Raw genomic sequence first — 16,796 nt, 5'->3', positions numbered from 1 at the left:
TAATTAGTTGGTTCTCGGATTTTTTTCAGGAAAAATATGAAGCGAGCTGGCGAAATAAAAATAAAAAAAATGCTCTGATGGTAAAATTAGCGGTGGAAATAGACCAAACAATACAGGCAAACCAGTAAACAGGGAGGCTAAATAAACGATTGAATTAGTCAATTGAACATCTACAATGCACAGAAAAAAATATTTGACCAGGAGTAGGCTACTTCACAAGTCTTTAACGAAAGTGAAAGGGGCGATTTGATTGGTTTTCAACGTCACGTGACCTTTTCTGTTGGCGGGAGTTTGATTTTGATATATATATATTTTTTTTCATTTTGCATTTTCTTGAAGCGGCAATTCCGAGAACCAACTAATCGAATTGGTGTGGCCTAATTGGACATAAATAACAATAAATGCACTTTTCAAGGTAAAAGGTTGGAAGGTATATACTAGAGGTCTGCGCGGGTCGGATTTTTCAGTCCCGCCCGCGCCCGCATTGTGCAGGCCCGCTCCCACAAAGAATTATGATTTTCAGTCCTGCTCCCGCCCGCGCCTGCCGTATTTTGTCCCGCTCCCGCCCGCAAATCCCGCATGATGCAGACGTTCGCGTTATTTCTCAGGAAAGTTCTTGTCTTGACACAGCGTGATGGTGCCCCGCCCCCTACTTTGAGTGGATTTGAGCATAAATATCTACAGTTCACGTTTGTTATTATTTACCTTGTTTCTGAATTCGGAATGTTGAAATGGCAACATGTAGACCTAATAATAATTATTTAAGTAGGCTAATCATTTAAGTACCGTATTTTTCGGACTATAAGTCGCACTTTTTTTCATGGTTCGGCTAGCCATGCGACTTATACTCCGGTGCGACGTATATATGTTTTTTTTTTTTCACCGCGGAATAACTGGAGCTGATGCCGAGTCTGACGACAGCCACGCAGAAGAGGAAACGGCGCTTCGTCTGCCGCTGGAGTTGGCAGAGTTGTTCAGAAGCGACACCGAGGATGAGGAATTCAATGGATTTGCTGATTTGGAGTGAAATCGCCAGCTTGATAAACTTGATTGACCTGTGTTTTATTATTAATGATAGGCCTATAGTTATTTAAATAAGTTATGTAATGATTTTAGGCAGTGCTTAATTTGTGAAGTGGGAGGTCCCGGAACGCAGGAGGTGGGTGGGTCCGGCGACTCAAAAAAAAAAAAGGTGGGGGGTGGTTTACTATAACTTTATGCACACGCGCTTATTGTGTGTGTAAAAAAAAAATAATATCAGACATTATGATCTTAGAAAACGCTTTAGTGACGAACAGTTACAGACAGTAATATGTCGTGATATGTTATAAAATATTTTTATTAGGCTATATATTAAATTTATCTTCTAAAATAACAGACTACTCATATCACAACCGGTTTATTTCACCATTGGAGATCAGATCACACAAGACATGAGTTAAATTACTCTTTTTAAGGATTTAAGTAGGGTATTTAAAAGCGGTTGTTTTTTTTTTTTTTTCACTAGACGGTTGTCTTTGGAGATGATATACCTATAGCCTACTTGACCTCTGATTTAATGAAATAAAATTCGACAAAAATGAAGAATGACTCTCCTCGATGATGACTACAGCTTTAATAACAAAGATGAAAGAGCCATGGGGCGATAATAAGCCCTACCGGTAAAAATAATCTAAAAGCAAACTGATTAATGCATCAGTAATAGGCTACTAATATTAGTTATAATAATAATAATATAGGCTATTAGTAATAACGATAGTGATAGTATTAAAGATAGTAGTAGATATTTAAAATAATCAGACTAGGCTACTTACAGGGCAAAGGGCGCGTTCTCACTGCTCAGCTGTTCGTTTATTAAATAAACAATGCAGTCGCGCAGTAACCACGCGCCGCTTATCAGATACAATCACAGATTCTATGGATAGAATAACCCTTCAAAAAAGTGCGACTTATAGTCCGGTGCGACGTATATATGTTTTTTTTCGTCTTCATAATGCATTTTTTGGCTGATGCGACTTAAACTCCGGAGCGACGTATAGTCCGGAAAATACGGTATGCGCTCTCCCGTGGTGCGTCTCCTATGAATAATTAGTGTGAAAGGAGAGATGGATCGCACTCTTGAACTTATTCTTTTAGTTACATTTCTTTTCAGTTGTTTTTAGCAGCAGAAGGAGACAAACGTTTCGGCTGTTGCCTTCGTCAGTGTCTCTAATAATAATAATAAACAAAAAAAGACAGGCGAGCACGTAATTCCAAGTGGAAATTTGGTATATTTATTGTTCAGCCATACAAAACATTAGGCTAACCCAGTTTACATTTGTAAAGCATTTCTAACTAGAATATCCTAGTATGTCAGAACCTTTTGGCACTTATCACAGCAAGCAAAGGGCAGCTGATTTCCCTCCGCGTCGTACACGAGTGAGAATGATTTCCAAATGTCCGATTTCAGGACTCTTAACTTTTTAACGGTAAATGTACCTCTTTTTAAAGCAGCACTTACTTTTGAAGCACTGTGAGCTTCAGTAGAGGAGCTCTGCTCTTCTGCCATGATCGGAGATCTCAAACACGGAAGAGGAAAGGAATCGGAAACGTACGAGAGATATTTATCCTCTCCTGGATCAGAATCAGAATTCTGATGACCAGCTCATCTAAGGTGTCTATTGGCCCTTTTCCACTACCCTTTTTCAGCTCACTTCAGCTCGCTTCAGCTCACTTCAGCCCGACACGGCTCGCGTTTCGACTACCAAAAACCAGCACGACTCGGCTCGCTTCAGCCCTGCTTAGCCCCTAAAACTCGCACGGTTTTGGAGTGGGGCTGAAGCGAGCCAAACCGTGCCGACTGAGGTTGGGGGCGTGAGCAGACACTCCCCTGTGCACTGATTGGTGAGGAGGCGTGTCCTCACATGCCCACACACGCCCCGCGAGCGCGCTGGGATCTGTAAACACCGCAAACCCGGAAGGAGAATAATTACGAATTACGAGAATTTCTGAAGCCTTATGCGCCTCGCCTCATCTATACGCTCTTGCCAGTATCTGTCCGCGTTGTCGGTGACAACAAGCCACAGCACCAAGACCAGCAACACTAACGACTCCATATCCTCCATGTTTATTGTTTACTATCCGGGTCGTGAGACTACCGCTTAAAAGCTCACTGAATCAGTGACATACAGAGCATCGTGGACGAGTTCGCGGAGCGCAAGGCTCGTCGTATGCCCTTCAAATAATGCGCGCAGTAGGCTATTGATGTTTTATTATGAGCCATGTACAGTATGTCGCCTAATGTTTTTTTGTTTCTGAGTTACATGTTCGTTTGAAGGACTTAATGTACAAAATAACATAGTTGCACCCCGGAGTGTTGAAATTGGTAAACACAGTGCATTCAGTGAGGTTTGCACCGCCCTCCTTTTATTTCTGACTCTTCCTGTCACCGTTGCAACCTCTGAGCGCTCATTCGTATGCCCTTCAAATAATGTGCGCAGTATAGGCTATTGATGTTTTATTATGAGCCATGTACAGTATCCTAATGTTTTTTGTTTCTGAGTTACATGTTCGTTTGAAGGACTTGATGTACTAAATAACATAGTTGCACCCGGTAGTGTTGAAATTGGTAAACACCGCAGTTGCGGACATTTTGTAGCCTAAAATGATGTTATGATAAGCTTTATTAAAGGGCCCGGTCATTTGCCCCGCCCCCGGCCCGGCTCTGACTTGTTCCGCCACTGTCACTGATGTCACTGTTTGCGCTGCTTAACGACATCACGTGACGTCCACCCACTTTCGCTAACTCCACCCAATGTGTCCACCCACTTCCAGCCAGCACGGTTCAGCGCGGTTGTAGTCGAAATGCAACTCCAACAGCCCCGCTCAGCTCGACTCGGCACAGCACGGCTCAGCCGCGTTTGTAGTGGAAAAGCGGCAATTGAGGCATCATGTTAGTGTGGGTCACTGGAGGCTGGGTGTGAACGGCGAGTCATTAGAGTGATCAAAGGATTACCCGTTAGGGTGATCAATGGCAATCTGACGCTCTCTGCAAATTTGGGCATCTTAAAATGTTTTTATTAATGCCAAATAAAATATCCAGCACAAATTATATATGATAGACATAAATTAATAATTTCTAATAATTTCTAAATTTTATTTTAAACACGTTTTTAGTTAGCGGGACTGCAGCTTATCACCGCCCGCGCCCGCATTGTGCACTCCCGCTCGCGCCCGCAATGAGCTTTCAAAATTTGTCCCGCGCCGCACTGCTTTGCGGCGGGTCCCGCGGGACTCCCGTGGGAGTGCAGGGCTCTAGTATATACTAAAAGACCAAAAGATGCATGCTTAACATGTGCCACACAAGTGACAATGTAAGGTACAGTTTGATACCATTTTTATTAGTGTATACATACAATACTACACACTACGCTTTTAAAAATGGTTCCTCAAGATGTAATTGGGTGGTTGAGTTCTCAAATTTTGCATAAAAACCCAACTTTAAATGGGAAATCCTCTGTTTTCGAGTTGTACATAGAGTATTTAAGGATTTCTTCAGAGGAACAAATTCAAGAATACTTCAGGGTGGTATATGGAACTTTTTTCCCCCCTAAAACTGTGTGCTGTTTTGCCTTTGGTCTGAACCTGTAGGATGGGAAGCCTTTCACAGTAGGGGAGATGGTATGGGGCCAGGTGGAAGGCTTTGCTATGTCTCCTGGTCTGGTGTACAGATGGACTGATGGGAAACCCAGAAAGCACATTCGCAAGGTGGTGTGGTTTGGGAATAGTATGGTCTCTCAGGTAAGAGTACAAATAGTCGGTTTGTCCTGCAACTTTTCAAGCCGCTCAGGGTTGACTTGCCCTTTCCTTTCCTACGATTGCAGGCTCATTCAGATGGTCTGCGGCCTTACGCTGCATTTGCACAGTGCTTCTGCCCTCATTCCTTTAACACGATGATAACGTACAAGGAAGCCATCTTTCATTCTTTGCAGGTCAGTTTCAGCATTGGCTTATATGCTGTGCTCACACTAGCAGCAATTCTTCTACACGTTTTGCTCATATCGATGTACCTTGGTTGCTATTGGGCTTTCAGTGCACTTTTCATAGCAGCACAATGACAGGCTCCGGAGTTCCAGTTAAAGACTAGTACGGGAAACAGAATTGTCACACTATCCTTTTGATAGTCACCATATTGCTTTGCATCTAATTTACATGAAGTCAGGCAACTTTGCTTTGCAATTATGCCTAATTTTCCCCAACCATATTCCATGGTCCTTTTTCTTGTTCCTGTTCACTGTACCATGCCAACTTGCACTGAAAGTGAACAGCTACCATCAGTGCTGATGTAAACACAAGAGCAGAGGCTCGGTCTACTACAGCGTTGGCATACTCTTGTCTGTTGCGCAGTGTTGTAGAGTGCATAGTTTTCCTGTCTGTATCAGTGCTATGCAGGGCTTTGAACCAGAATTTTTTTTCCTATTGGTTCGTTCCGAACAGAAACGGAATTTTAACGTTTCCGGTTTTGGGTTCCACCATTAAATAGACGTTCCCGAACCGGTTAGGACAAAAAAATTTCGTTCCCGGAACAGTTAATTACGTTCCCTGTCAGCTGTTTAACAAATGGCTATAAAATTATGTCTCTGTCTCATCCAGCTTAAGCCAAATGTAGGCTAATTCTATTACAACCTTCATTAAATAAGACAAGAAATAATTCAAAACAATTATTATTTCAAATGTTGGCAATTTGGATTCTCAGTATGTCTTCCCATCTACACAAACAGAAAAAGTGCCAAAAATGAAAGATAATTCATTTAGTGTGTTACCAAAGGCTAGTCAGGCCCTATGCATTGATAGGCTAACAGAGGTTAACGTCATTTAATGTTCGCGAGCCTCTCATTAACGTGGACAAATATATTGATATCGTGTTTGAAATTGACGTTTTTGAATAACGATAGGCTGCAATATTTACCTCTTATTTAAGATGTGGAGACGTGATAGTAGTCCACCCTCCCGCTCTCTCCATTCAGTCAGCGAACGTCACACAGGAAGTGAACCCCAGCGGGTCATAGAAACTTGCGCAGGAGAAGAATGACTTTTTTATTTGTAGGCTACGGAAACTTTGAGGAACGAAATAAAAACCGGTATTAACCGGTTACCATTATTTTTAATAAGCGTTTCTGTTCCCGGAACATAAAAAATAATAAAGTTCCTGGTTTCGTTTCTGTTCCATGTGAAATAGAAAGTTCCCGGTTTTCGTTTTCGTTCCTTGAACTGGTTCAAAGCCCTGGTGCTATGTTGAGGTTTCAAAACGTCTTTGCCAGTATGAGAACTATGGGCTGTTTTTCAATAGCTGATAATTAGATTCTTATCTCTCCTGGAACTTTAAATGTTTTAAATGTATAGTCAGTGATTTTGATGGAAGTACCTCCCTTCAGTATAACCCCCAAACCAATTTAATTCATTGTCACTTCTTTTTTTTTTTTTTTAACTTGAGTCAAACAGTCCATTTTTGTTTGCAAGTTGAGAGAAGGAATATCATCTCTTCCTGTGTGGTGGTGGTTCCTTTGTGCCTGCAGGTGGCTGCTGAGCGTGCAGAAAAAGTCTTTTCTCTCGAGTCAGACACTCAGGAAGAACTACTTAGAGCAATGTTGGACTGGGCCTTTGGAGGCTTTGAACCATCTGGACCAAATGGACTCAGACCACAATCAAAACAAGATGGTATATAAGTTCATTAAAACAAACAAACAAAAAAACAGCATTTCAGTTTCCTAAAGTCATGTCAAGGGAAACTATAAAGCTTGTTAAACATACTGTAACTGATCTGCTGTGCCCATGTCCATTGTGTTCATTTTCAGAATGCCTTAAAACGTTCAATTGGCTCTCCCAACAATGGACTAACACCAGTGTCTGTGAGACTCAGGAAGGTCAAGAGAAATTAAAAAATTTATACAATTTAAAAGAAGTGTCCGTGTGCTTGAAGAGACTGTCTTTGGACCTGCAGAATGGCCAGTTGAACCTAAAGGATGGAAATGTGAACAAAAAACCTTCATATCCAAAATCAGAACGGTCTTCCTTACAGCGTGAAAAGAAATCCTGTCTATCTGAATGTTGCTCAACTCCCAGAAAAGAGAAACATGTTTCCAAGAATAAGGATCAAAGCAAAGGCCGAAGCTCAGTTGTTCAGGGAAAGGAATACAACCACAGATGTATGTACATATTTCCTATTACAACCCCAATTCCAAAAAAGTTGGGACAAAGTACACGTTGTAAATAAAAACGGAATGCAATGATGTGGAAGTTTCAAAATTCCATATTTTATTCAGAATAGAACATAGATGACATATCAAATGTTTAAACTGAGAAATCATTTAAAGAGAAAAATTAGGTGATTTTAAATTTCATGGCAACACCACATCTCAAAAAAGTTGGGACAAGGCCATGTTTCCCACTGTGAGACATCCCCTTTTCTCTTTACAACAGTCTGTAAACGTCTGGGGACTGAGGAGACAAGTTGCTCAAGTTTAGGGATAGGAATGTTAACCCATTCTTGTCTAATGTAGGATTCTAGTTGCTCAACTGTCTTAGGTCTTTTTTGTCGTATCTTCCGTTTTATGATGCGCCAAATGTTTTCTATGGGTGAAAGAACTGGACTGCAGGCTGGCCAGTTCAGTACCCGGACCCTTCTTCTATGCAGCCATGATGCTGTAATTGATGCAGTATGTGGTTTGGCATTGTCATGTTGGAAAATGCAAGGTCTTCCCTGAAAGAGACGTCGTCTGGATGGGAGCATATGTTGCTCTAGAACCTGGATATACCTTTCAGCATTGATGATGTCTTTCCAGATGTGTAAGCTGCCCATGCCACACGCACTAATGCAACCCCATACCATCAGAGATGCAGGCTTCTGAACTGAGCGCTGATAACAACTTGGGTCGTCCTTCTCCTCTTTAGTCCGAATGACACGGCGTCCCTGATTTCCATAAAGAACTTCAAATTTTGATTCGTCTGACCACAGAACAGTTTTCCACTTTGCCACAGTCCATTTTAAATGAGCCTTGGCCCAGAGAAGACGTCTGCGCTTCTGGATCATGTTTAGATACGGCTTCTTCTTTGAGCTATAGAGTTTTAGCTGGCAATGGCGGATGGCACGGTGAATTGTGTTCACAGATAATGTTCTCTGGAAATATTCCTGAGCCCATTTTGTGATTTCCGATACAGAAGCATGCCTGTATGTGATGCAGTGCCGTCTAAGGGCCCGAAGATCACGGGCACCCAGTATGGTTTTCCGGCCTTGACCCTTACGCACAGAGATTCTTCCAGATTCTCTGAATCTTTTGATGATATTATGCACTGTAGATGATGATGTGTTCAAACTCTTTGCAATTTTACACTGTCGAACTCCTTTCTGATATTGCTCCACTATTTGTCGGCGCAGAATTAGGGGGATTGGTGATCCTCTTCCCATCTTTACTTCTGAGAGCTGCTGCCACTCCAAGATGCTCTTTTTATACCCAGTCATGTTAATGACCTATTGCCAATTGACCTAATGAGTTGCAATTTGGTCCTCCAGCTGTTCCTTTTTTGTACCTTTAACTTTTCCAGCCTCTTATTGCCCCTGTCCCAACTTTTTTGAGATGTGTTGCTGTCATGAAATTTCAAATGAGCCAATATTTGGCATGAAATTTCAAAATGTCTCACTTTCGACATTTTTTATATGTTGTCTATGTTCTATTGTGAGTACGAGATCAGTTTTTGAGATTTGTAAATTATTGCATTCCGTTTTTATTTACAATTTGTACTTTGTCCCAACTTTTTTGGAATCGGGATTGTGTATATATAACCTTTCACAAAGTGGTTGTCATTTGAGCTTGTACAAGTTGTCTCTCACCCCCCCCCCCCCCCCCCCCCCCCTTTTCTTTTCAGCTCAAATGGTATATGAGGTTTTTTTCAATGGGAAGAACATTGAAGGTAGGGAAAATTTGTTTTTTGATAAAGATTGTTGAAACTCTGCTTCAGTTTTGTAACTTTATTCTTATTTTCAATTCTTAAGATTTCTGCCTATCATGTGGAGCCACACGTATCGAGACCTTCCATCCACTATTTGAAGGGGGGCTGTGCTTGAAATGCAAGGTACTAATGAGAACAACTGTTCTCCATAAATACACATTTTAACCGAATACTGTTTAGTGTCAGTTAGATTTCATAGCCTCGTGTGGTCCTCGCCAATGTCTATGAACAAACATAACCTCAGGTTGCAACAAAAAACTGCAACAGATTTCAATACATAGTCATTTTTCCCCAAAATATAAACCAACATTCGCAATCCATGTGGGAGGGATAAGTGTAATTCCCTTTTCCCGTGACTGTTGCTTTAAATGTTTGAATTGAATTAAAATAATTGGGTAATAGTCTCCTTGTTCTTTACATTCTGATGATAGCTGTTTGTTTTCTGTGTAATATTATCTTCTTAGTAGTATTATACTGATGAATATCCATACCTGTGTATATGGGTATGTGTTGTGTAGGATAATTTCACAGAGACATTATATCGGTATGATGACGATGGATATCAGTCATACTGCACAGTATGTTGCGCTGGGCTGGAAGTCATTCTGTGTGGACGTGACAGCTGTTGCCGGTAAGTAAATCTGAATTGAAGGATCATTCATAAGTCAGTGACTACGTTTACATGCACGTCCAAATCGAGCTGCTGTTGGTAATCGAGCAAAGGGTCCTAGCAGGGGTGCCAGAGAAATCCAATCCTACATGCACAAGTGAAATCGGGCTATTGTGCACCCGAGCCACACGTGGTGCTACACGCCCCATCGTGTTGGTACACTTCCGGTTGTTGTCATGAAGAAGAGCTATAGTGTTGCCAGATACTGCTGACGTTTTCCAGCCCAAAACATGTTCAAATCCGCTAAAATGCACTTAAAACCCCCAATCTGGCAACACTAGCAGTTCCGTGTTCAAGCTGTTCGGCTTGCTCTAACAGACTATGGCTACAAACTGTCCGGCGCAGACCACTGTTTTGTAAGACAACTTATTTTGCACAATAATATTTTTCTAAAGTCCATTTTTTGCTTACAAAAAAATATTTTTTTTTTGCTTACAATTTAACTTATGTCTTAATAAACACACAAAAAGTTCAGTTGTTTTGTTTTTATTGACATTCTTCAGATGTTGGACACACACACACACACAAATACAATGACTTGTTTATGTACACAATTCACAGCTATGCAACAGCTGTACAGATGTATTTGGTGATACAGTAAGTGAGCTAAATTTTAACAGTGCAAACAATGCCACAAAAAGAAAAGATTCATGCCGTTGTCATGCCGACCGAGGCTGTTGTGTTTCCCGCTTGTGGTCTCGTCCCTCGTCACTTCCGGAAGTAGCTCGACAACTAGCTCGATAGGGTTTACATGCACAAAGTAGCTCGGCAGAAATCGCATAAACTAGGTCGTGTAGCTCGATTCCGAGAAATCAAGTTCGGTTCAATTTCAGCCGAATTAAGGTGTATACATGGCATTTTGAACTTCGATTTCAGTCGAGCAACGGCAGAAATTCGATTCTCTCTATGTGCATGTAAACGTAGCGAGTGTTGAAGCAGTAAGCTCAGGAGTTTATGAAACATCTTTTTTTGTTTCAGCTATATCCATGGTGCGCCATGAAACATACAGACAACTCAAGTATAAGAATGTGGGGGGTTTTTTGGTTTCTTTTTTTTTTTTTGGTACGTCTAACATCACATGACCATGTGTCTACCATGATTTAGATTAAAGCCTGAATTATGCTTCCATTTAAGGTGTAGGAGGTTGGTCAGTTAATGAATGCCAGGACCTCCCACTGTATACTTGATGCACTCCTCAAACATGCACAGTGTTGGGTTGTGACTAGGGTTGGGTACCAAAGTCCTTGACCCATATGGCACTGATTCCTATATGATCAGTATCTACGAGACTGAGGTGGTGTTTACATTAGACCGTATCAGCGGATCATCAGATTAACGTTTTTAAAACGATTCGCGTGCACACAGCAACGCCAATACACGATTCGCGTGCACACAGCAACGCCAATACACGGATACGCTGATCACATGACTAATTAGACGGCACGCAAGTTGAAATGTGTCAGTGCGGCTCAGCGCTTCCTCCTCAGCGGCTGCGCTCCAAATCACTCCACCTTGAACAGCGAGTGCCCTCTGGAGGGTGCGCACTCCGGCCCTGCACAGCTCACAGAGCGTGCGAGTGAAGCGCACGAGCAGTGATTCGGGACTGAGCCGCTGTGTGTGTGATCCCAGTGCATATCGGGCATACGCAAGTCACTCACCACTTGCAAGTGGAAGGATGGCAAGCCTAAAGACAATCATAACTACACAATGGGCAATATTTGCATCTTACCATGAACATCATTAAGAATTACAAAGCAAAGCATTATATTCATACTTTTATACTCTTTAATGAAAAACAAAAAGGTGATACAAGGCGGAAACAATAGCAGGAAGTGAAGTCCACGCCGTTTTTCAGCAGTCGCGTCACATGACCAACGTGGCATGAACAGCGCCAGCGAATCAGGAAGGTGGATGTCACAGTGACGTTGTCCAATGACGACGTCAGCTAGAGCTCAGCACTGCGTTTCCTCGTATCTCAATGTTTACACAGCACCGGATCAGATACGAACTGGGTCGAATACGTGGGCCCTGGCAGATTCAAGTTGTTCCGCCTGTGGAGTCGTTTCCCGGCGTTTTAATGTGAACGGACAGTGCATCCGCGACGAAAACGAGACGGATACGGTCTAATGTAAACGCCACCTGAATAACAACACAGATTTCAGTTCCTCGTTTCAGTTCCAATTAAATGCCTGAGCCGTCGATTTGAAATATTTGCCCTCTGATCCGCTGAAACGGACGTTACAGGCAGCATAAGTATACCTGAGAGTTATGAGTGGCACCTGTATCTAGAAAAACTGTACATTACAAAATTATGCCACTTTCAATTGAATTTAATACATGATTTTGCGAATTTCCTTGCTGTAATATTGTTATTTCTCTCATTCTGGCCAGTTGCTTTATACTGGGCAACCTCACTTGTATAAAGAAAAGCGTGTACTTGTTTTGTTCCCTGTGTGTAGCTCCTTCTGTGAGGACTGTTTGAATATCCTGATTGCTGAAGGCACATTTAATGAACTAAAAGACGTGGACCCATGGATCTGTTACCTGTGTGCACCAGAGAAAAGCTCCGGGGCTTTGAGACCCAGAGATGATTGGAGTATCCGTGTCCAGGAATTCTTTGCCAACAACAGCGCCATGGAATTTGTATGTGTTTTCTTAGTTTTCCTCAGTTCTTTATTGTAAAGTTAATGGTGTTGTAGCTTACTCTGTAATTTAAAATCTTGCTTGTCACTTTCAAAGCCCTGCATAATCTTGCTCTGGCCTCCCTTAGGGAACTATTGACCCCCTACACCCCCCACTCGCTTACTAAGGTCCAGTGTTGTAGTCGAGTCACTAAACCTCAAGTCCGAGTCCAGTCTTGAGTCCTCGGTGTTCAAGTCCAAGTTGTTAAAGAAAATTTCGAGTCGAGTCTGAGTTGAGTCCACTATTGATCCGAGTCGAGTCCAATTGCAAGACTCCAGCTGTACCATTTGACGGTGGCTGTTGCTGCCTTTATGTGAAAGCATCTCTGCGACTGTGCTGGACTAATGTTACTGCTTGACTTCCCCATTTTAGTTAATAGGCTACGGATATAAAGCTTGTTCGTCGCTTAGCAAGCCCCGCCCACTATCAATAGGGCAAATAACATGAGAGAGGGTCAACACTAGCTACTTCATCGCTCAGCAAGCAAGTCCCACTATCAACAGAGCAATGAACATAGCATGTCACTTCCTTCTCTGGGTGGAGTCTTGCCAAATGGCGATTGAAGTTCGAGGTTGTCCACGTCGTCTCCTCGGTAGTTCTTCTATGGAACACACAGCAGTGCGTTTTTTTTTTTTTCCCCACTGCAAGAGAAGTCTGTATAAGCAAAGTGGATAATCCTAGGGGCTTCTCTCCAGGCATTTTAGCACTGTTAACGTTAGTTTCTTCCTGAACATGACGTATGAATAGGTGAATGTGCATTCTCTTACACGAAATTAGTATAAAAATTAATGTAGATATTTATCTCATTATCTGTAGCCGCTTTATCCTGTTCTACCGGGTCGCAGGCAAGCTGGAGCCTATCCCAGCTGACTACGGGCGAAAGGCGGGGTACACCTTGGAAAAGTCGCCAGGTCATCAGGGCTGACACATGTACCCCTTTTCCACCAAATCAGTTCCAGGGCTGGTTCGGAGCCGGTGCTGGTTCACAACTCGTTCAACTTGCGAGCCAGCTGAGAACCAGTTTGCTTTTCCATAGCTCGCGGGGCTAAGCGGAGCCACATCATTACGTCGCTGCATACGTCAGTTACGTCGCTGCATACGTCAGTTACGTCGCTGTATACGTCAGTTACGTCGCTGTATACAGAAGTTACGGCGCTACGTTTGCATAAACCTTGGCGCAAATATCAAAGCAAAAACAACACGGAAGAAGCAGCAGCGGCAACAACAATAATAATAAATTACTTCGCGTTTGTACAGCTGCTGCTTCTCGTTGCTTAAAAATGGCGATCTTTCACGGTCTTGTTATTGTTGTTGGTCTTAACAAGCTGGAGCCTATCCCAGCCGACTACGGGCGAAAGGCGGGGTACACCCTGGACAAGTCGCCAGGTCATCACAGGGCTGACACAGAGACACAGACAACCATTCACACTCACATTCACACCTACGGTCAATTTAGAGTCACCAGTTAGCCTAACCTGCATGTCTTTGAACTGTGGGGGAAACCGGAGCACCCGGAGGAAACCCACGCGGACACGGGGAGAACATGCAAACTCCACACAGAAAGGCCCTCGCCGGCCACGGGGCTCGAACCCGGACCTTCTTTCTGTGAGGCAACAGCGCTAACCACTACACCACCGTGCCGCCGTCAAAAGCACTGTAGAAATTTATTATTATTATCCTGTAATTTAAAATTAAGCCTATACCCCTGACCCTGGCACAAACTTGGTGAATATCAGCAGTAGTGCTGCACTATATGTTCCTGTCAAATAAAATCAGACAAAGGCACAATGATGATTATCATGCTTTTTATCATAGGCTACCGTGTTTCAATTTTGTTTTTGTTGTTTTGCCCACAGCAATTTTGCCAATATTTAGCTAGATTTTGTATTTCTTGGACATTTCATAAAATGGCTCCCTAGTCACGTTAGATGTACCCTACTTCAGGTATAATAAATACATTGCCATTCTGTAAGCTAAGCGCATCAAGCTTAATGCTGTTCACGATAGACCAACATTATACTATGTTTAAAAAGCAGCATATAAATTTTTTTTCAATATAATCACGTATAGAAATAAAAAGTACAATCTATATACTCAAAGAATTGGTTTATACTGTACCTGCATTGTGGTATCCAAAATCTTGTTGAAATTATGGAGTGTGTGGAGCGTTCCATCCCTAATCTAGATGTTTGAGAGTCTCCTGTTAGTATTCTGATATTTTTGAGATATCCATTCCTTTTCTGTAACACACAACCTTCCTTTCTCTTGTTGTGGTGCATATTTTTTTCTGAAGGTATTCAAAGTAAAGTACTGGGTATGTTGACGTTCTGAAGAAGTGTTTCACACCCGACTGAAATTTGCAAGAACTACTTGCTTAATTCCACTGATTTTTTCATTTTTAAATTTTTTTCCTCACTCTCAGGAGCCACATCGGGTTTACCCATCAATTCCTGCCAGCCTGCGACATCCAATCAGGGTCCTCTCCTTATTCGATGGTATAGCTACAGGTAAGCTACAGATAGTGATGGCCAAATGAGGCTCCAAAGCACGTATCGAGTATAACGGGGCGGGGAAGATGAAGCGCCACTTCGAGGCATGTATCGTTTAGCAGAAAACCACGTGCCCGACAGATGAGGCCTCGGTTGTGATTCACTAAAAGGTTCATTACTTGACGTCTCACTCAACAGAGTTCACTAGTAACACCTACTGCTAAGAGCACATCTTAATTTCTATATCACATCAGTGTTCTACCACTTTGCAGTATTATTTGCATCTACTTCACACAATGCTCCATTTTAAAATAACTACGATGTAATAAGTTTTTATGTGCCTTTTTGTTATTTGGTGTCGAATCTTTCTAGTCACACACAGTCTTGTGTATGAATTTATGCTCAGTATAATTGTCTGCACAATAAAAAGGTGTACGTAAACCTAAAGAGGGGTAATGTTTGTGTTCTGTGTGTCTGATGGACTGCGAATGCTACTGCAGCCGTGGGAACATTTAGGGGAACCTTTATTGATTTTTGTTTAGGAACAGATTCCCCCCCACTGTGTTTGGATTGAAGCAGCTCCTTTTCTCACACACTCAGGATGAAACGCTGATGTGAACCAAACAAACCGAGGCTTTGTCTGTCATCAGTCACGTGGTTTTCTGCTAAACGATACACACCTCGAAGCAGGGCTTCATCTGACACACCCCCTTACACTCAATACGTGCTTCGGAGCCTCGGCTTCAGATGACCCATCACTAGCTCCAGATGTTTTTAGATGCAAAGCACTTATGTTTGGCTGAATAGTTTCTATAAGAGGGAGCTGCTGGCACTGAAGTATAGACCCTTTTCAGTCACGTGACCTTCGTAAACGCGACCACCATTTTGGACATGTAGCGGACTTCGGCTCGAATTGGTTTGAATGCGAGGAAGGCGACAAACGGAGAACATACAAGAAAAAGGAGCGAGATGCAGAAAACACCTTCGCTATCCAGCGACGTAGGGCATTTACAGGGCAAGCAGAGGGAGAAATAACAGTAACGACACATTAGCAACGCCGTACAGAAATAACGGTTTATGGCACAGACCCTTTCGGTTCTCACTCATCTAGCTGCTACAATGACTGCTTAGACTGCAACAATAATACCTAACACACATTTAAGTATCCGTCGTAAAGACGTGAAACTCGTCTAGTGACGAGTGTGTTCATTGATAAGCTAACACAATCTAAAAGTAGACATGCCATCACACTGCCCTGGCGCTGTGTACAGTTTACCTTCTATGGTTTGTGCACTCACTATTTGCCATTACTTTCTCCAACTGTTGTGACAGATTACAGGGAACGGCCTGGATTTAAGAGACAAATACATGTTCCTCTTGTTTTGAACACTTATTTGTAGGCAGTGCTTAATTTGTAAAGTGGGAGGTCCCGGAGCGCAGAGGATGAGCGGCTCCGGTGCGGAAAAAAAGAGGGGGGGGGGAGGGGGGCGGGGCGCGGCGCTGCGCTTCTGGGCATGTTTTGTAATAACACTGCAAATTAAGTTCGTCTGCAGATATTTTGTGGATGTTGTTTCATGAGAGAAATCACCAACAAGACAGATATCAAAATCAGACATTAACACTAAATAAACTTGCATTTTTTTAATTTAATTATTATTATTATTATTATTTTTTTTTTTTGTTACATAGTCAAAAGAGGTGTCGGATCACCGGATCCAGTGTAAATAGCTGCCGGAGCCAACGCCCGAGGTTCCGGAGCGCGCTCCGGCTTGCTCCCCCTCAAATTAAGCGCTGTTTGTAGGACACTGCCTCTGATCTGTCCTACAGTCTACCAACAGCAAAGGAACACAACGCTAGCTAATGTTGTTAGCTAATAGCTACTACAGAAGAACAAAGAGGTTACAATGGGTTATTTTAGCCTATTTGGTTACACACTCGCCGCCACAGAATGTTAACAGCAATGTAATGCC

General features: G+C 42.5%; 1 protein-coding gene across 1 annotated transcript in view; it reads left to right on the top strand.

Moving 5' to 3' along the window:
- The window catches only part of dnmt3bb.3 (DNA (cytosine-5-)-methyltransferase beta, duplicate b.3), a 56,378-nt gene that overhangs the window by 20,844 nt on the left and 18,738 nt on the right, over positions 1-16,796 (top strand). The window contains exons 8-16 of the mRNA XM_060938050.1: positions 4,630-4,779; positions 4,863-4,970; positions 6,555-6,696; positions 6,834-7,184; positions 8,902-8,946; positions 9,029-9,108; positions 9,504-9,616; positions 12,115-12,298; positions 14,760-14,844. Of these exons, the coding sequence (XP_060794033.1) occupies positions 4,630-4,779; positions 4,863-4,970; positions 6,555-6,696; positions 6,834-7,184; positions 8,902-8,946; positions 9,029-9,108; positions 9,504-9,616; positions 12,115-12,298; positions 14,760-14,844 (1,258 nt within the window). The remainder of the gene's footprint in view (positions 1-4,629; positions 4,780-4,862; positions 4,971-6,554; positions 6,697-6,833; positions 7,185-8,901; positions 8,947-9,028; positions 9,109-9,503; positions 9,617-12,114; positions 12,299-14,759; positions 14,845-16,796) is intronic.

Source organism: Neoarius graeffei, chromosome 13 (assembly GCF_027579695.1).
Source record: "Neoarius graeffei isolate fNeoGra1 chromosome 13, fNeoGra1.pri, whole genome shotgun sequence".
In the NCBI taxonomy this organism is placed as follows: Eukaryota; Metazoa; Chordata; class Actinopteri; order Siluriformes; family Ariidae; genus Neoarius; species Neoarius graeffei.
Note: the sequence above shows the minus strand (reverse complement) of the source record. Positions and strands in the feature narration are given on the sequence as shown.